This window comes from Curcuma longa, chromosome 15 (assembly GCF_044706935.1).
Source record: "Curcuma longa cultivar G26 ecotype Majalengka, Jawa Barat chromosome 15, ITB_CL_G26_1.1, whole genome shotgun sequence".
Lineage (NCBI taxonomy): Eukaryota > Viridiplantae > Streptophyta > Magnoliopsida > Zingiberales > Zingiberaceae > Curcuma > Curcuma longa.
Window position 1 is genome coordinate 9,512,698 of NC_133875.1, and position 21,968 is coordinate 9,534,665.

A 21,968-nucleotide genomic window follows, 5' to 3' on the forward strand; every position below is an offset into this window, starting at 1 on the left:
AAAGGATTTGAGACACACGAAACAAAATCTTTTGGTAGCCGGAACCCCTCTTTGGTTAGCAGCCACCACCTTCTCTTCCTCTTCTCTTTTCTCCAGATAAAGAGAAGGAAGGAAAGTTTGCTAGCCATCGGAGAGTAGAATTCTGGTAGAGAAATTCTCGAAGGATCGTTGCTCATACAACGTTCGAGAAAAGGAGAGGAATACAACAGAAGATCAAGGGGTCATCCACATCCTTCACATCAGTCTGAAGAAAAGGTATAATTTAATGTTTCCGCGTTAACTGTGTTCTATAATCTAGGCTGATGATGTCCCCTTGAGGAGCTCATAAAGGATTATCATGTAAACCCTGCAGGTGGACTTAGTTTCGCATGATAATAAAGGTTGAGTGGTACTACTCTTAGATTAGAAGTTGATTAAATTTGAGTTGTCAGTAACTCATTTAATTGACAGACATACGATATCTTAAACACAGGGAGATTAATGTACTTATAGTAAGAAAGAGCCCATATTATAATATGGGATTGGTGCGGTAGTGCAATAATAACTCTCTAGTCGAATGAGTTATTATTGATGGACTTAAGCTATGTGTTCAGAAGGAACATGGGAAGCTTAAGCCCATCGGAAGAGCAAAACCAATTCCTCCTCGAGGTCCCTACTGTAGCCTCTGGAAATCTTCGAATCCATCTCAGGAAGAATTCATGGAGACCTTTGGAAGAATTCTTGAAGACCTCTTGGAGACCTTCGGAAGAATTTTTGAAGACCTTAGAAGACATTGGAAGACAACCGGATGAATTCGGAAAGAATTCTGAAAAAGAATTCTGTGAGAAATTTCGGATAGGAAATTCTATTTATAAAAGAAAATTTATGGAATTTTATTTAGAATTTTTCCGAGAAAAATTCGGATAAGAAAGAAATTTTTTATAAGAATTTTCGCTAAGAAATTTCGTCTCTTCTCGTACAAAATTTTATTATAAAATTTTGTGAATTAATTTTGTTAAATTAACAAAATATTAATTATGGAATCTCGTTAAATATTAGCGAGATATAATTATAAAGATTTTATTAAATATAAGAACAAAATTAATATAATAGAAATTTATTAAAAAAGATAACTAATCTTATCCGATTAGATTTTATTAGATTTGTTCTAATATAATCTTATAAAAAGATTTATTTCTAGATAAGATAAGGTTGTTAGATTCTTTCTAATAAAATCTTATCAAGAGATTTATTTCTAAAATAAATCTAGATAAGATAAGTTTATTAGATTGTTTCTAATAAATTCTTCTTAAAAATTTTATTAGATCTTTTCTAATTAAATCTAGATAAGAAAATTTATTAGAATCTTTCTTAAATTTTCATGATGGCTTAGCTATATAAAGGAGGGCTTGCAAGAGGCGAAAACAATTCTCTAATAATCCCTTTCTCCTTGAAGTGGACGGTGCCCCTTCTCCTCCTTCTTCTCCCTTAAGGGCCGGCCACTTTTCCCTCCTCCTTCTCCTTCTATTGCTTGCTAGGGCCGGCGCCCACTTCATGTTCTCCTTGCTAGGGGCGGGGCCAAAGAAAGCAGGAAGAAGAAGAGGATGAAAAGAGCCGGCTAATCCCTCTCTTCCTTCTCCTAGAACTGGCCACCCTCAACCTTCCTTTACATCTCCTAAAGTCGGCACCTCTAGTTAAGGATCTCCTTTGATTAGTGGCGGCTTTAAGAGGAGAGGAAGAAAGGAAGGAAGAAAGCCTTGGTTCTCCCTTGGTAGGTGGTGGTTTGGAAAGGAAAGGAAGAAAAGAAGAAAGGAAAGAAGGCAAAAGAAGAGGAAGAAGAGAAAGTTACTCCTTGCTTGTCTGCCATGGGAAGAAGAGTTTTAGAGGAATCATCTCGAAGGATCGTTGTCCACACAACATTCGAGAAGAGGAGAGGACATACAACAGAAGATCAAGGGGTCATCCACTCCTTCTAGACATCCCGAAGAAAATGTGCAAGTTTATTGTTTTCGCTCTAAATAAATTGTTCCTTTTATCTAGGATCCTGTAAACCAAACACAAGAGCCCAATGATCTAAATGTGTTGATCAAACCTTGGTTTGATTAACTATGAGGGCAACTTAAATCCGTTTCCAAAAAAATTTTTGTTCTGCAAGAATTCACCGGAATGGATTTTCTAGTGTTTCCCATCAAAGGCACCCCGGTATATGATCCTAAGAATCCTCAAAATCACAATAAATCCTTACCCTCATAGATTCAATACCATTCATAGACATATTATTCATAGACATATTATCAATCAATCACAAGGCACAAATCCATGAAACAACATGTATATATATATATATATATATATATATATATATATATATATATATATATATATATATATATATATATCACTGAACATGGTAATAACAAATCCACAAAATCAATCATCCATACATCTCGATTCCTCCTAATCCTAGAATCTAGAGAACTACTCCATAACAGAGAGAATACAACTCGAAGAAGGTTTGAAATAATACATTCTAAATTCTAGAAAGGAAATAAAACTTATCGATGAAGGTCTTCTTCTCTGCGTTGCTTTCTCCTCGTTGACGTAGAACGAAGGTGATGGAGTAATCCCGGTCAGACGGATGGATCGTCGATCCCTGCTCTGGAATGTGGCTTCGGTGGCTCAAAAATACTCTTTGGAACTCTCCCAAGGTCTCCCCTCTTTCTTAGGGCTTTTAAGAAGACTATTTATATGGATAGGCACGCCCCCGTCACACGGCCGTGTCTGGGAGACATGGCCGTGTGTTGCCGCTCTTCTGTGGAATAGGCATGGTCGTGCCTAGGTGGCACGTCCCTGGAATGGTGAAGCTCTAGAAATGTGGCACAGCCGTGCCTAGTGGGCACGGCCAGGGGCAGACAAAACTCTGGAGATATGGCACAACCGTGCCTGTGGGGCACGGCCTAAGGCAAACATTGCTCTAGAATGGTGGCACAGCCGTGTCTGTGAGGCACGGCCATGCGCTGGCTGTGGGATGAAACGAAGGCACGGCCGTGCCTATCTGGCACGGCCCTGGCAGCTGCTCCTCTGTTGTGAAGACACGGTCGTGCTTGGTGGGCACGACCTGGTTCTGCCTCTAGTGAAGCATGGTCGTGCCCTTTGGGGCACGGTCTCTGTAGGAGTGAGACACGGTGTGCCTAGGAGGCACGACCCTATCTAGCCTTGTCTTCAATCGCTTCTCCGTTTAGCCTTTTCGCTCTATTTCCATCCTGCAAATACATAAAAATATTAGCAGATCTCCGAACTAGGAAAAGGAGAAAATCATGCCTAATGCACAGATAAAGGATGCAATGAACGTAAGAAATATCGTGAAATATAGAAAGATGTGTGATTAAAGCATAAGAAATATATGTATACTCTACGCACATCAAGCTCTCACTCTTTTATATCTAGAGTATTTTTACAGAAAATTGGTAGAATCCCTATGATTAGATCGTGTAGTCTAGCAGTATCTTTACCATCAGGTGAAGTGTTGACTACAAATCAACAGATTAAGGGATGTCCGCTGGATTTCGACAGTCATACCCTTACAGTGGATCTGCAGGTGCTTGATATGGTAGAATTCGATATTATTCTGGGTATGGATTGGTTGACCACTTATCATGCTACAGTAGATTGCCAAGCGAGAGTGGTTACCTTCCGACCTTCGGATCAACCCGCTTGGGAATTCGTTGGCACTCAGAGTGATGGATTATCTCTCATCTCGGCTATACAGGCTCAGAGGATGTTAGATAGTGGTTGCCGAGGTTATCTACTATTTCTGAAATAAACAAAGGAAGACAGTATTTCTTGTCCTTCCGATGTTCGTATTGTCCGAGATTATCAGGATGTTTTTCCGGATGAACTTCCTGGCTTACCACCTCAGAGGCAAGTCTAGTTCACTATTGAGGTGATTCCAAGCACGACACCCATGTCTAAGGTTCCGTATCGGATGACACCGAAAGAGCTAGAAGAACTTAAAGTCCAGCTACAAGAATTATTGGACTAGGGTTTCATTTGTCCGAGTGTTTCACCATGGGGAGCCCCAGTCCTATTTGTGAAGAAAAAAGACGGATCTATGAGATTGTGTATCGATTACCGTCAGCTGAATGCGGTAACAATCAAGAACAAATATCCGTTGCCACATCGATGATTTGTTTGACCAGCTGAAGGGTTCATGCGTGTACTCTAAGATTGATCTGCGATCTGGCTATCATCAGCTCAGAGTACGAGATGAGGATGTTCAGAAGACAGCCTTTCGCACTCGGTACGGACACTATGAGTTTTTGGTGATGTCGTTCGGTCTCACCAATGCTCCAGTCGTATTTATGGATCTGATGAACCGATTTTCTTGGAGTATCTGGATTGGTTTATCATTGTCTTTATCGATGATATTTTGATATATTCTCAATCAGAGGCAGAGCATGAGCAGCATCTCCACATTGTACTCGAGACATTACGTCGTGAGCAGCTGTATGAGAAAGTTCAGCAAGTGCGCTTTCTGGTTATCTTCTGTGGGATTTCTTGGACACGTTGTATCTAGCAGAGGGATTTCTATTGATCCTCAGAAGATAGAGGTTGTTACTGGTTGGGAGCAGCCGAAGACAGTTCAGGAGGTCCGTAGCTTTCTGGGTTTAGCAGGATATTATCGGAGATTTGTTGAGGGTTTCTTGCATCTTGCTACACCGCTGACTCATCTAACTAAAAAGGGAGCAAAGTTCGTCTGGTCAGAGGCTTGCGAGACTAGCTTCCAGGAGCTTAAGCAGCGGTTAGTGAGCACTCCGATTCTAGTGATTCCTTTTGGCGAAGATGGATTCACGCTTTACACCGATGCATCATTCCAAGGACTAGGTGCGGTATTGATGCAACATGATCGGGTAGTTGCTTATGCTTCTCGTCAGTTGAAAGACCATGAGAAGAACTATCTTGTGCATGATTTGGAGCTTGCCGCTATTATCTTCGCTTTGAAGATTTGGCGACACTACCTATACGGAGTTACCTTCATAAGAGATCTTCACAAATCATAAGAGGATTGAAGTATCTGTTCACCCAGAAAGAACTGAACCTCAGACAGAGATGCTGGATGGAGTATTTGAAGGATTATGACTGTACCATTAGCTATCATCCAGGGAAAGCTAATGTGGTCGCAGATGTGCTTAGTCGGAAGTCACGTGGGATTCTGGCTAGTCAGATGGTAGTCGTTACTGATCTGATCTGGCAATTTTCAGAGTTGGGACTGATAGAGCATAGTCGGACTCAGCATGGTGTTTTAGTTTCGATGGTTGCTCAGTCACCTATAGTGGAGAAGATTAAATTGTCACAGGCTAAACGACCAGCATCTCTAGTTTATCGCAGCAGGATGGACTCCGGATAGCAGTTAGAGTTCTCTTGTGACACAGAAGGGATAATTTAATTTCGAGGATGACTTATATTCTAGAGCAGCATTTCGTTAAGGATGAGTTGTTGCATGAGGCACACCATTCTAGGTTTGCGATACATCTGGGTGGTACTCAGATATATCGGGATCTGAGACGCTTGAGAATATTACTATGGTATTTCTACACTATAGTATGAAGGAAGTAAATTTGGGGATCAAATTTTTGTTAGTGGGGGAGAATGTAAGATATGAGAAAATTTTGGGGTTATTCATAAATAACCCTAATTGGTTAACAAGGTTTAAGGGGTTAATTGGTCATTCAAGGCTTGATAAATAAGGATTTGGATTTTAAATTAGATTAATAAGGTAGCCTAATTAAAACTAACCCTTTAGCATAATTAAGAGGCTAATTAAATGAGCCCATTTAATCCCTATTTTTAAGCTAAATGAATCAACCCATTAGAGACCAATTAACTTAAGCCCAAGAGCAGCTCAAATTGCTTAGGGGTTATAGGATAATGGTCAATGGATTTGGGGTTAAACCCAAAATCCATTAAGGAACTTGAACCCGTTAATCCCCTAAACCCAAACCCGTTAAGATCCTCCTCTCCCAATCGGCCTTTCTCCTCTCCTTCCTAAAATTCGCGATCCCAATTGCGCTCGAAGCCGAACTTCTCTTCCCAAATCGCGAAACTACAATCCTTCTTCCCACTTCACAGACCCGACTCTCTTCCTTTCTTCCTCTCCTGATCAGTGTTTATTTCCTCTTGGTGATCTTCTTGGATGCGGTGGTTCTTCATTGAGGCGACGCGGAGCGGGGAGGCGAAGCTGAAGGGAAGATTGAATGGTGAGTACCAAAACCTAGCCGTGAGTATAGAGATTTCTTTGGGATTTTGTTGGATTTCCTAGATTGGTCCTTCGTCGATCAACTTGTTGGAACTGATTTCTGATCAGCGGCGAGATTGGTTGGGGTTGAGCAAGAATCCTAGGGCAACTTAGGTGTATTCCTTTTCTTACATTCGATTAGTAAGGTTTAGAAACGAATCTGATTTCCGATAGATTGGGTATGCTCCTTACTTCTTCTTGCCTTCGAATGCTATTATCACAGGATGTTGCTGATGAAATGGTGTTGAATGCTCTTGGTTGCTTGGATCTACTCGATTGGGTGTTGGCAACAACTGTGATCAAGAACTAAGGCTGTTAAAGCAAGGTGTTCTAGGGCAGCATAATCAGAGTTCTAGGGTCTAACTTGAGATTGGTGGCGGCTTGATCGAGTGGACCTAAGATTTAGGGCAAGGAAAACCTAGGGGCTGATCCATTTAGAGGTAAGGTTTAAATCCGTTAAGCTATTTCTTGATCATGATTTTTGTAGGATTTTCATTAGTTGTTAGGTTTTGAATTGGGTGAATTGTTGTTGTCATATTTGATTAGTTTGTGATGAAGTTTCGACTAGGATCTGATCATGATTTGGATAAATTAGAATTAGGACTAGTTATGTTCTATAACTTGGTTTGGTTTCTTAGAATTAGTATTAACTTGAGAATTAGATTATAATTTAGGTTTGATCTGATTAGGTTGTTTAATGTTGGATTTCTTGGTTAGGTTAGAATTTATCTATTAGAGTTATGTAATTAGGTTAGTTAGTTAATTAGGTTAGTTAGGTTAAATAAGTTAGGTTGGTTTGAATTCGATTGGAGTTAATGAAATTAACTTGTGTCTAATTAACATGAGTTAATTGAATTATGGATCTAATTGGATTTGAGTTATATATAGATCTTAAAATTTTTAAAATCTATATGTTTATTAATGGATGTTGTTTATTTCTTTTGCAGGTTCTTGATTATTGATAGATTACTTACAAGGATATTTCTAGGGATTCAATTGTTTGATTGTGATATATTAGGTGGGTAATTACTGTATTTGGTCAATACAGCATGTATTCTTTCCAGTGCATGATTCATTTCTAGGTTTAGTGGTTAGATACCTTGATTCTATTCCTTTCTGTTACTTGGATATTTTTGATGCTACTCATGTTTCTTCCATGCTTGTCCTTGATACCATTGGACTTTGATTATCAATTCTGTTTTATCAGTTCTTTGATCTTTATGATTATATTTCCTGTTCCTATGATACCTATGATCGTTAGAGATTATAGTTTCTTTTCTTATGATACTTGTGATTATTAGGGTTTATACCTATGCATGTTGATTAGCATGGTAGATGCAGATTACTGTGATTTGAGCATCTCATCATGATACATTATGACGATTGTAAATCCCAATGTTGTGGGTCTATCGTGATGGTAGTTGGCCTTTAGTGGCATATCTATATAGGTGGTTATTATACCCTATTTCCATCATAGTGATGGCGGCTATATGGCAGTGTACGCAGCCAGTCGATGTGCTAACCTTGACACCGGCCAGGGGTGGTACTCGGAGAGTATATGGATGATACTCAGGGACGAGTATTAGAGGACAGATATCGGCCATAGGATGTACATAGCTATATATGGCTACCTACCGATTGGGTCACCAAACTACTTTATTATAGAGATGGAGTTATAGCCATTTGGATGTCGGACACCTTCAGACTCATATATATACATGAGTGCTATAGTGAGTGTAGGCAGTTGCATTATGCATATGTGCACCATGTGCATGATATATATGTATTGGACCACATGTATACTGCATTTTGATTGTATACTTAGTTGATTCTTGATTGTTACATTATGTGTGGCATCTCATTCATATGGTGCATTACATGAGATCTATGTTAGTTTTTTATAACTTGGAAATATATTATTGATTACTTGTTGATTTCTGATATGTATATGTTCTCTTGCTAATTGTCCTACACTGTCCTTCCTTATTATCCACTGAGTATTTTTGTACTTACTATTTGGACTCTGGGATTTTTCTGTCTTCCCAGATATTAGGTAGGAGTTTACAGTTGATGCTGAGGAGATCCTGCCAGACATACCATCTCACAGTTGAAGATATTTTCTCTATGTGTGTGGATGTATTTGTAATATGTTTATGGTACTATGTGTGTAGATTGTTTACTTTCTGCACTATCGGATTTCTGATTTCGTATCGGTGTTTTTGAAACTATAGCATGTTTCTTATTCGTGATTTCATAGTTGTACTTGTTATGTTTCCGCATACGCAACTTCAGATTTTCGTTACTTTTCAAGTTTATTCGATAGTAGTGGTATAGAATTAGAATTTCTTTATTATGCATATGTAGGATGTGTAAGTGGCCGTGTGGGTCATTTTACTTTTGTGTAGTTGTATAAATCCATATTTTATAGTATGGATAGGCCGTGTGGGTCTTTGTATATGTTTGTATTCAAGGAATTATCATGGATACTGGAGAGATGCTGTCGAAAATTTTCAGACGGCTATCTCTTGGGTCGTGACAAACTCCAAGCATCAAATCAATGAAGTCTAAAATAACGTACTAACATTTTTGCAAGAAGACAAACCATCAATGATATGATAGGTGATGCTACTAGTTGAAACAATTTATTATGCATGAAGAAACAAAAAGAGAAATAACAAAATCTAACTAAGAACCCAAAATATGTACATCCCCCAGACTTACATTTTTCTATACCTCAATGGAAACAAAAAATATTAATGGAGAAGAAATGTTATTTGGAGAGAAATTACCCAATGAAACTCAGAAAATGTTCAAGGCCTTTAGTTGTCTATTTCCTCTCCTTAAAGTAGGCACACTTCTCCACATCAATGAAATCTTCAAAAGAAAATATAGCAAGAAAAAGTAAGTAGAAGGTTTATGGGTTAGGAAACAAAATAAAACATAAAAGAAAATAAAATGGAAACAAAAAGAAAACTTGGGTTGCCTCCCAAGAAGCGCTTGTTTAAGGTCCTAAACTCGACCTTTATTTTTATTACTTAAACATCGACCGTGGAGGTATAAGAAACTTCAGAACCCTACGGTTGAGGGCACTGAGCTTGTCATTAAATATGCTCATAAACAAATGGTTACATCTAGTAATCCCATATAATAGCTTTGAAAGTTTTGTATGTCAATCATAGTCAAAAAAATTTCTACCATAAATATGCTTGAGAAAAGATAGATTGGTAAACATAGATATATCACAAGAAATAGTATCTTTACCAATCATAAAGTTTAGCAAGTCATCAAACATATTTGAGGGTAGGGTGCATTTTGGTGCGGGTGAAGAATCAACTAAGGGATGTGATTCTTGGGGCTTGGCCTCTAATTCATAAGTCCCTACACTAACCCTTTCAACGTCTCCTAATCCTGCCATATCTATAACTCTTACTATAACATAATGTGGAATATAGGAAAATGATTCTTGGGACCTTCTCACCTTAACTCAAGTCCCTACATATCCTCTTACAACATCATTATCCATCATATCATCAATAGCAGGGTTGAGTAAATTTTCAAATAAGTCTCAGCAAGATTATCAACTTTTCTACGTTTAGAATCAAAAAATTTCTTGGTGTAATTTTCATAAAAATTTACTTGTCTTAAACAATCCTTACACAAAATGGATTGTGATGATATTCATTCTTCCCATTCATCACCAAGATTATCAACCATACTAGTAGACACACCCAAGTTATCATCTTTCATTAACGAATTAGTGTCATAATCATTATCATGTTGGTTGGTTACATGTTCATGCTTAGAATTTAAAATGTTCTTGCTGTAATTTTCACTTACATGCCCTATTTTTAAACATTTATCACACCAGACTAGTGAATTAGCCCATTCTTCAAATGTAGGGATGCATCCATATTTTTCTCCACCAACTGTGTAAACAGGATCATATAAAATTGGGCATGCTTTAATAACATGCCAATCATCACCACAACACGCACAATAGCCATTGGTATACGACACAACTAATCTTGAATTTCCTTTTTGGAGTAACCGCTTTACATAAGCATCCATTTAATCCTCAAGAAAAATATTTTGGGTTTTCTATATTTGAATTTTTTTTTGTATTTTTCAAAGTCTAGAGTAACTAAAATTGCTAATCACTAAAGCTAATAGCAACAGTCCCCGACAACGATGTCAAAAACTTGATAGGAATTGCAAGTATATGGTTGTCGTCAAGTAATAAAAGATATTGAACCACAGGGACTGTGTGTTAGCTATAGTAATGGTCACAGAGATAGTTATATAGACTCCAAAGGAAGCATAATGGTTGAGGATTATGTGTGTATGATAGAGAGAGAAAGATTGGCTTGGGGTTTATGGATGAGATGGATAAGCCTAAGATTTCAGACTCACATCAATGCTATGTGACATCCCTAATTCATGTTTGTTCCCTTACTCTCAATGTTTACCTCCTTGTGGGGATTCTAACCAAAATACCAACTTGACCTTGTCAGGCTTTGTCAAAATTAAATCATGATACTCTAACGCTACGATGACTAGTTCAGGATGATACCTAGATAGCCTGGTTCTATAGCTCTCCCGCTGTCACCGAGTACTCCAGCAATACTACTAGTATACTACTCTCTGTCACCAAGCATCCAATTAAGAGACCCCTTCCTAGTCATCAATAGGTTAAAGGTTCACCTTCTGTCACAAGACACCCCGGTCATATGATCCTAAGATCCCCCTACACGGTAATCTACCCCTCCTAATCATGCACATGTGCTCTCACAAATATTTCGTCAAATACATTCAAGGCACACAATACAAGAAACAAGTGTAAACACTTCATAGAATAGGGAAAAATAACATGAACTAGTTTTTACATCATCATCATTACATTAATTACAAGAAGTTTACAACAAGAGTGCAAGAAATAAAGCATCATCCACATGAATGAGAAGGACTTATCTTAAAGCTCGGACACCCTTTGAAGTTCTTCTTGCTCCGGTGTAGGATGGATCAGTGGAGAAGGGTCAAAGAAGGTAGATTGGCAGAGGATGAAGCATTTTAGGCCCTCCCCTAGAGAGGGGAGGCGCCGCCCCCAAGCCAAGACCCTAGGGTTGGAGAATGTCCCAAGATAACCTAAGATTGGGTTTGTTTCCCCCTTTTATACTCTCTCAAAACTGCTCAAATTTTCTCTAGTTTACTAGGCTCTGCCTCAATAAGTTTTTCACCCAATAAACCTAATTTTCTTTAATTAGACCCTGAACCAAAGTTGTAGAGCATCAAATTATCTTCAATTTGGTGGATGGACCAACCCAAAACTCCATTTGAGCCAAAAGTTATGATTGTTCAAAGTTTGGTCTACACTTTGGGTAGAGCACCCAGTGTGGTCGTGGTCAGGAAGCACGGCCGTGCCATTTAGCATGGCCTAGAGAAGTCATCGTTTTATACACTCTGAATCAAAGTTGTAGATCTTGAAGTAATCTACATTTTGGTAGGTGGCACGGCCTGTGGCTCAATTGGAGCTGAAAGTTGTATCTGTTTTACTTTAAGTCTGTAAAATTGTCCAAATGGGAGACACGCCCGGTACTTTTCGTCACACGACCGTGTCTGATAGGCATAGGCTGGAGCAAGCTCGCTTCGGGAAAATAGGCACGGCCTGGAGTAGGCTAGCTTCGAGAAAACAGGCACGGTCATGCCTGATAGGCACGGCCTTGACCTGGCTCTTCTCTGGAAATGAAGCACGGTCGTGCCTTGTAGGCACAACCCCAAGCTGGATCAGACTGGAAATTGGGGCACGGCCATGCCTAGGAGGCACTACCCTAACCCTGGATGGCTTTGGTAGGGGGCACGGTCGTGCCTTGTAGGCACGGCCCGAATGAGGTCCTGCTCTGGAAGTGGGCACGGTCGTGCCTAGTAGACATGGCCCCTTGTTGTCTTCGACCTGTAGGAGAGACACGGTCGTGTCTGAGCCCTGGGAATATGAGGCACGGCCGTGTCTGAGCCCTGGGAATATGAGGCACGGCCGTGTTTGAGCTCTAGGAATGAGAGGCACGGCCGTGTTTTGCTTTGTTGCTTCTTCTCTATTTCTTCGTGTTTGTTACGTAAGAAACTCGTCCGTGACAGCGAGCACGGCCAATGCGGGACTCTTTTCACCACTTCTTGTTCCACCATCAATTTGCATCATTTTAGCTTTAAATCACATCCTGTCAATCAAAATATACAAAGAGCATATCTCTGAGTAAAAGAGTAGAAACAAGTGATAATAAATGCATAAGGTGCGATAAAGTAGATCATATGCAATGAATTACAAGTAGATGAGCGCTAAGCAAGGTTAAAAAATCATATATGACCTACGCTCATTAGTAAGCCAGTAGGTTATACTTGTAGGGTAAGACTTAGGTAAGTCTAGTAGGTCAGACAGACTACAGGTAGGCTTAGGTTGCTTACGTGTTTGTATGTTTATTTTATAGGAACCAGGAGCTAGAAGCAAGACGAAGGAAGCATAAGAGGACCACATAGAAGCAGATGAATCAAGCTCAGGGTCAACTCAGGTCAAACTTGAGTTGATTGGATCTAGGCACCCTACTGATTTCCAAGTGCCCTAATGATTTTCAGGCACCCTAATGATTTCCAGGTGCCCCTATCTATTCCAAGCGCCCGGATCCACAAGAATCAGCCCAGATAGAGTCCGAAGATATCTGATTGAATCTTATCCAGGCACCCGAAAAAGGATCCAAGCGCATGGAAGACTCTTTATAAGGAGGCTGAACGTGCACTATCCTTTGGTGCTGCTGAATATGAACGGGGTCAAGCTCGTGCAACCGAGGAAGTTCCAGGAGAAGTGCGCGGTGCTCCGGACTTCCGGATCAGCTACTACACGTGTTTGGTTTACTCCTCTCAATTCTTACATTGTATTTAATGTATATTCTTGATTGGACTATAAGATGAATTTCTCCGCCTCTGAACAAGGTTTGAAAAGGAGACCACTAGCGGGCGGATGCCTCCCGTACATAGGCCTTGGATGTACTTGTTAGGATCATCTTGGTGAAATGCGCGTGTTTCCACATTTCAAAAATGTGCACAGTAGAAATAAAACAACAATAATTGTTCAAATTTTTACAACACATGTATGCATAGACAGGAAATAGTAAGTACAAGATATAGCAGGAATTTAAAATTTTTGCAGAATTAATTATTGTACGCATACCTGGCGTATGACACTAAGCGAGAAGGACATCAATCACATGGTCCTTGTCGGAGTCCCGCCTCTACTGGTGATCCACGCGAAGTGGTCTTCAGGATAGCTTCTAAAGCCTCAAGTTGCGTTACAATCTTCGGTATTAGCTGACGAGCAGTAACGGTCGATACGAGAGAAAATCCTAATATCGGAAACATGCAACAACACACATTGCTATCTTTTTGGGGGCTTTCTTTCTATCATCGAGAATCAAAATTCTGATCCGATGAAGAATTTTTGATAAATAGAAACGCTATAGAAACACAGCAAAAACCGTAGGAACTACCTGTGATCTCGAAAAATTGTAACTTCCTCATCCGATGAAGAATTCCTCGAAAGCTTCTCCGACGAACGATTTGGCAACAGCAGTGGGAAGATTGAGGACTCCAAAGTGGCAGCACCTCGACCCTCACAGAAACCCTAGCCTGTCGATGGTGGAACCACGTTCCAGCAGCAGCGGCGATGGGAATAGAGTAGCGACAACGGCGGTGGAGCTCGAGTTTAACAAGAGAAGAGGGGAAAGGAAAAACTACCTGTTATCGATCCCTTCTTCCATAGACAGCTCCTCTGGCAATCAGCAGAAGGCGTACGAGCCCTGTGGTCACGGCGGTGGTGATGAACAGAGGGAAAGGGGAGGGTTTAGCAAAGTAGGGTTTCTTTTCCTTTTTCGCTTGTTCGATTCCCTCTACTCCCCTCTCTTCTTATATTCGTGACTAGTACGAAGAAGACGGCGAGGAAGTCAAAACAGCGGTGGCGTCGTCTGCCCATTCCGCTAGACGCGGGCGCCGCGCGAGAAGAAATCGCTATCGAGAATCGCACGCTCGTCTAGGCCAGGCCGGGAGAAAAGGAAAAGCAAGCTAAACACTGAATTGGGTTCGGTTCTGAACCGAGTTTGGGTCTGGCTACTGTTGTAGATCGGTTCGTGTTTGGTTTGCTTGGTTCAATGACTAAACGACTTCCAATTTGACCCAAATAAGTTTTATTTGATTCATCTTCTCAAGATAAATCTTGTCATCCCTTTTATTTTACCAAAATAGTTTCCATTATAAACCAAACCAAGTTGATTCAATTTAGTTCAACATCGAATCATTTGGTTCAACAACGAATCTTTCTTTGATCTAAACCAAATCAATTTTTCTTGTTGTTTGGTCCAACCAAACCAACATTCTCTTAATTTAAGAATCTAATTATTAAACTCATTTTAAGTCCTTTAGAAAACTTCTTGTTCATGCGATCCAATAGTTTTCAATTATATTGGTTGTCCATAATTAACTATTAATTGTGGAACGATCATGAGTGAAACCTAGTAGTACATTATGATCACCAATTAATCAGAAAGTGAACGATTGATTTCAGAATAATTTCTAAACCTTTCAGCAGTTTTAATAAATGTGTCTCGTTGCTTTTACTATCTTATACTCGCTTGGTTCAGGACATGATCTTTCTGTGTCAGTCCCTACTAGGCTGATTATGTCACACCTAGTCCAAGCTCCTTTCTTTTCCTAGGGATTTAAGTAACATGTAGATGTGTCTAAGAGTGTCATACTCTTGACATGTGTTGCTTTGGCCAAAGACTTTCAGTAACAATCCCAACAAACGACAGTAGCGTATACGTCTCTCTCTTTACAAAGAGCGGTGAATCCTCTGTGGGCTATTCAAATACCTTCGAGCACTTCGACTTATACCCAATCATCCCTAGTCCACACTTCATCGAAGATGTTTGCTTAAGATGTCAAAGTATAAACCTCCATGACCAAGGTGACTTGAATACCGCAAGTCCAAGGAAACTCCCACTTAAGCTGCATTGAGATCTTCATTGACATGTGCATAAAAATCATATGAAGTCTCAAGGCAAGTCACTCCAATAAACTGATTACCTTTAACTAGCATCCACATTTAACTCTCAACATCCAATGTATTCAGCTAGTGAGATCAGCTGCTTGTCAAACCAAAGAGTTTAAACATGCTAGTCCTAACAGAATTGATGACGTTCGTAATCGTCAATTCATCGACTAGGGAAAATTTCAATACATTCATAATTGCACATGTAGAGACACTCACAAGTTGTGATCATCACCAATCACAAATTCTCTCATGCTATAAATCATATTGCAGACATTCAGTAATTAAGTTTAAAATCCAATCAAACGTAAAAAATTATGCACTTAAATAGTAAATTTTATTTATTATTAAACAATTAATAATACAACCATAAGGCGATTGTCTTAGGACACCTCTCAAACATAATAGACTCCCACTTGGCCTAAAGTCATTCTCCTTGATATCTAATACCATACGCCTCTATGTGTTCCTCAAATTTACTTTAAGGTAGAGGTTTTGTTAAAGGATCTGCTAAGTTTCTTTTGTTGAGAATCTTCTCGACTTGAATTTATCTTCTACTAATAATTTCTTTGATCAAATGGTAACGCCGTAGGACATGTTTGGATCCATGATGAGACCTGGGTTCCTTTGCTTGTGTAATTATTCCATTGTTGTCACAGTAAACAGGTAATGTTTCAACAATAGTTAGAACCACTCTAAGTTCTGTGATGAACTTTCTGATCCAAACTGCTTCCTTTGTTGCTTCACAAGCTGCAATGTATTCTACCTCTGTGGTAGAATCGATAATAGTATTTTGTTTGAAACTCTTCCAACTTATTGCACCACCATTTAAGGTGAATATGTATCTAGACTGTGACTTGTAATCATCCTTGTCTGTCTAGAAGCTGGCATCAGTATACCCATGTGTAACCATATCACCGTCTCTATATACCAAGAATAAATTCTTAGTTCTTCGTAAGTACATAAGTATTATCTTGACAACCGTCCAGTGATTCATTCCTGGATCTGACTGATATTTACTTGTGACACTCAGAGCAAATGATACGTCAGTCCTAGTACATATTATAGCATACATGATAGATCCTATTGTTGGTGCAAGGAGCACTAGGTCTGATCCTAGAGTTTCGATGTTTGACAATACACCTAGGTATGGTCAGTTAAATCAAGGGTTGATCCAAACAAGATATAATATTTAGATATGAGTGAAGTCTAGTCAGGTCAATTTGACCAAAAGACTAGTAAGAAGTCATAGTCGGTTAGACCAAGCAAGGAAAAGTCCTAGTTGAGACTAGGCAATGAAAGTCCTAGTGTGGAGTCTAGGCAAAGGAAAGTCCTAGTATGGAGTCTAGGTAAAGGAAAGCACCAGGTGAAAGTCCAGGCAAGTCAGGTGGACCAGATGCATAGCGAAAAATCCAAGCAGGTCAGGTGGATCAGATGTTGGGTGAAAGTCTAAGCAGGTCAGGTGAACCAGTTGTCTAGCAGCAAATCCTGGGGGCCAAGGATTGAGGCTAAGCGGAAGTCCAACAAGTTTGGAGTGTAAGACCATGGATGCGCGCTAGAGGGGGGTGAATAGCGCGGTTGTCACATTTTCGTTCGTTCGTTCTATCAAAAATACTAAGCAACGGATATTAGAAACATATGCAGGGGACTCGCGGATTTACTTAGTTCCTAACCCCCCAGGGTTAGTACATCCAAGGCATATGTATAAGAGGTGTCCGTCCACTAGTGGTCTCCTTTTTGAATGTTCATTCAAAGGCGAAGAAATCCGTCTTACAGTCCAAATATAATAACAATAAATTGAAACAATAAGACTTAAGGAATGTAACCAAATAATTGAAGTTGATCTGGAAGTTCTGAGCACCGCGCACTCCTCCTAGATCTTCTCCGGTTGTTAGAGGTTGGTCCCGTTTTCATTCAACAGCACTACTAGTTGAAAAGGATGGCTTGTAGTTGTGTTCTCTTGTTGTTCACGTTCACCTCCTTTTATAGCCTCTTCCAGTTGCCTGGATTCCCTTTCCAGATAACTCCACACAGACCGCCGATCCATTATCTTCGCAGCTGACTCGACGCTTCTAGTCGACTAGATTCCTCTATTCGATCAACTCTGTGCTGACGTGGAGGATTTGGATGAGCTTCGACTTCCGCGACGTTTATCCGAACCCAAGTCGCCTAGATTCAACCATCCGATTGCCTAGAACATCCGGTCAACTAGATTACGGATAAAGTCACCTGGATCCAATTGACTCAGGTTTGACCTGAGTTAACCGCGGGCTTGGTTCAACTGCCTTTGTTTGCTTCCCTTATGCTTTCTCCATCTTGCTTCCAGCTCCTGGTTTATGTAAAACAAGCATACAAACAAACAACCTAAACCTTACTCTGTAGGTCTAACTTTGAATTGTTGGGAATCCTATACAATAAAAATAAAAGTCGCAGCGGAAATTAAGATCCCTCGAGTGATCCAAGCAAAAGATTCGTACAAGTTAAAAACTTCAAAAATATCTATCTAATAGATTTCACCTTTGATGCGTGCTCTTCGCTTATCCCGCTCGTTCAAAGGTCGTCGGATCTCTAGCACGTTCAAGTGTTCATGCCTCTATGTGTATCCACACTAACACTCACTTTTGGAGAAAGGTGGTTGTGCTAGCAACCTTTGTGAATTTCGGCCAAGGAAGGGAAGAAGAGTTTCGGCCAAGTGAGGGAAGAAGGGCAAAAATGAACAACTCAAGAGTTTTGCAAAAGAAAACTCTTTTATACTCATGCCATGAATACCAAGGGTTTTTAGGCTTTTGGTATTCCTTATCAATGCATAATTAATCCTATTAATCAAGCATGATAACTCTCATGCATGTGACCTCCTCCTTTTCATTGCATGATTAATTCACATTAATCATGCATGATGAATTAAATCCAATTTAATTCAATTTGAGTCTACCTCAAATTCAACTTCCATGCATGTAACTTTCTCTTCTTTATTGCATGATTAATCTACATTAATTATGCATGATGAATTAAAATTCATCTTTGTTTAATTTGAGTCTAACTCAAATTCAACCAACTTGAGTCTAACTCAAGTCTAGGTCATCCAATAAGCTTAATTGTTCTTTTAGTCAAACTAAAATAAACTCATCTCCAAATAGAGTGTTATTTGTGTGTGACCCAACAGGTTCTTGTAACGTTGGCAATGTTTCTAAAACTCATTTTAGAAATATAAGCAATGAGCGGCATCTAGCATGCATCATTGCTACCCAAGTGACAAGAATGTCAAGATCCGACATAACCTCCATGACTATGATAATGTATGACTATATCCTTCTATCCTCGATATCTAGACTAATCAATGAGGCATAGATCGTGTCATCCTATTATCAATCTTTATATTTCTTGATCCCCAAGTAGACTCACTCAAGCAAATGAGCTCAATATCTCATATTGAATCATTTGAGCATGGTCATGCATTTCATGGTCCTACTCTATCAAGAGGTCGTAAGATATCACTCCCGTTATATGGGAGGGATAGATCTCATCTACATCACTCACATCCCTCCGCATAATTCATTACATACCCAGTGATCGCATTTATGATCCACCCTATTACGGGTGACGTTTGACGATACCAAAGTACATAACTCCTTATGTAGGGAACCGTAATGACTTCAAGTCTAAGGACTATTCATACCAATAGTCACATGAGAAAGTTTATGATACTCATATAACGATCTATGAAACTTTCTCATAGCGGGTCAATTCAGTATACATTCTCTAATGTATACTCATGTGTCAACTCGATATCTTATTTCCATGACTTGTGAGATCAAGTCATCCAATTAACCTACATGCTAGTCTCAACGCATTAACATCGTCCCTGAATATTAACGCTTGACTAGGAATGATTAAGAGTAGTGTTCTCTATATCATCTCACTATCGATTCAAACAATTAATATGATATAGATTAGATCTAGCTACCCAAGGACATTATTATACTTAGTTATTTGACATAAATATAAAGTAAGTATAATAACTAACAAAAGCTTGCCTTTATTAATAATTAATATGATACAAAAGGTCCCTAGTCAATCATCACATAATTGGCTTTAGAGCTACAACTAACACGGATCTCTACCGAAATCCTGGGTTAGTCTGACACCTACTGTTCTCACACTAGGAACGCACCCTTACCCACTTCACTCAAGAAAAGTTTTGCCAACAAGTCCTCCAAACTTGTTGGACTTCCCACTTAGCCATGGTTTTCGGCCTCTAGGATTTGCTACTAGGCTACCGGTCCTCCTAACTGCCTAGACTTCCACCAAGCCTCCGGTCCTCCTGACCCTATTCGCTTAGATTTTTGCCATACTTCTCGGCCCTCTTGACAATGCCTGGACTTACACCTGGTGCACACCTTGTGCACTTGACCTTGCTAAAATTTCTGTCTGATCCTCCAAATCAGGACTTGCCTTTGCCTAGCCTACAGTTAGGACTTTCCTTTGCCTAGCCTACAATTAAGACTTTCCTTGACTAGTTTCACTCACCAGGACTTTCTTGCCCAATCTTCCAGATCAGGACTTCCACTGCCTAGTCTAACTGACTAGGACTTCTCGCTAGTCATCTGGTCAAACTGGCCTGACTAGACTTCACTCACATCTAAACATCAGGTCCTATTTGGATCAACCCTTGGTCAAACTGATTAGACCTAAGTGTATTGTCAAACATCGAAACTCTAGGGCCAGACCTAGTGCACCTTGCACCAACATGGAGAACTTAGTTGGCAAGTAAATTCTCCTGAGTGGAGTGGGTAAGAGTGTGTTCCCAATGTGGGAACAGTAGGTGTCAATCTAACCCAGGATTTCATTAAAAATTTGAAGTTAGACTTACATGGTAAGACTTAGATTGCTTGTGTATTTGTATGCTTGTCTTACAACAACCAGAAGCTGGAAGCAAGATGGAGAAAGCATAAGTGGAGTAAACAGAGACAGCCGAACCAAGCCCGGAGTCAACTCAGGTCAAACTAGAGTTGACTGGATCCAAGCAACCTAAAGATTTTCAGGCGCCTGGATGATCCAGGCACCCCTATCTCTTCCAGGCGCCCCGATCCAAAAGAATCAGCACAGATAAGATCGAGAAGATCGGATCAGATTATATCTTATCCAGGCGCCCGGATAAGGCTTCCAAGCGCCCAGAAGGGGCTATATGAGAAGGCTGAACATGCACCACAATAACACAACTTCTCTACGCCATTCTCTTCCTCTAATGGTGTTGCTGAATGTGAATGGGACCAGGCTCGTGCAACCAGGGAAGTTCCAGGAGGAGTGCGCGACGCTCAGGACTTTCGGATCGGCAATCATGTGTTTGGTTTAATCTTCTTTCTATCTTACTTTCTGTACTTAATTTATATTATTGATTGGACTGTAAGATGGATTTCTCTGCCTCTGAACAAGGTTCGAAAAGGAAACCACTAGTGGACGGGCACCTCCCGTATATAAGTCTTAGACGTACTAACTCTGGGGGATTAGGAACCAAGTAAAATCTGTGAGTCCCTACTATTTTACTAATTCACCCCCCTCTAGTGCACCCCATCAATCCTACAATTATTATCCCCTAAGTATTGTAAATGTTTCTCTCCTTAACAAAAGTTTTTCGAATGGAGAATTTTAATGAATTTCCTATGCAAAAATGTTCTAAGGGATCGTAGGTCTTAGAATAGCAATCGTTCAAAAATGTACCAAGTAACCACTTGAGTTCTCTTGTTTTATATTTCTGTGGCAACTCTTGTTGTTTTATTTCTAAAAGAAAAGAAAGATTTCAAAAAGCGTGATACTCATCCCCTCCCCTCTATCGCTTTCTTGGTTCCTAGACCTACACCTTAGTTTCTTAAAGGACCCCTACTACATTTTGATTATTGGAGAAACACTCAAGTCGAAGAACTCATATAAAAAGAAAAAAATAGTTTTGAAAAATATGAAAAAAAATATATATTGACAATAAGTAGAAGCAATAAAGTACCCTTTTGAGACGCAGTGATTATTAGAAAAATACTAACTAAGTACCCCTTTGAGATCTCGAGGTTACTAAGGAAATAACTATTAGCTTCCCTCAATATCGAGTGCTTCTTTGAGACTTTATATGGACAATGCAAAACATTAGGAAGGACAAGTCTTGCATGTGGCAAGTAAGTGTGTCTTGCATTGGAGATTATAGGAACACAATGGAATGACAAAATAACTTAGATTGGTAATTGATGTTTTAGAGTCAAATCACATTGCACATTGCATAAAGAACTTTCAGATTAGGCCATAGTGAGATAATTCGTATGTCTTTGTTCATTAATAAAACTACTAGATAAAATTAGATGAATTCCCTAAGGATGATAATATTTCATTCACATACATGAATTTTAACTATAGATTTTGCTTAAGAATAAATAAAATTTAAATCTTGAGTTAATTGATGTGTGTGATTTTTATATATATTTTCAATGTTAATTGGCATTCATTTTACTATATTACATTAACATATTTTACATAGTTTGCTAGCTTTTATACTCTTTTTATCATTTTAGTTCAAAAATTTACTATTTGTATGTTTTATTGACAAGATGTAAAATTGAAACACAA

The 21,968-nt window shown here is 39.4% G+C and overlaps 1 protein-coding gene across 1 annotated transcript; it reads left to right on the forward strand.

Annotated features, from left to right (window-relative positions):
* The first annotated feature begins 4,436 nt into the window (after nucleotides 1-4,436).
* LOC141845958 (putative mitochondrial protein AtMg00860) lies at nucleotides 4,437-5,039 on the forward strand. The gene has a single exon (XM_074733945.1). The coding sequence runs from the start codon at nucleotides 4,437-4,439 to the stop codon at nucleotides 5,037-5,039; it is 603 nt and encodes a 200-aa protein (XP_074590046.1).
* Nucleotides 5,040-21,968: the final 16,929 nt, after the last annotated feature.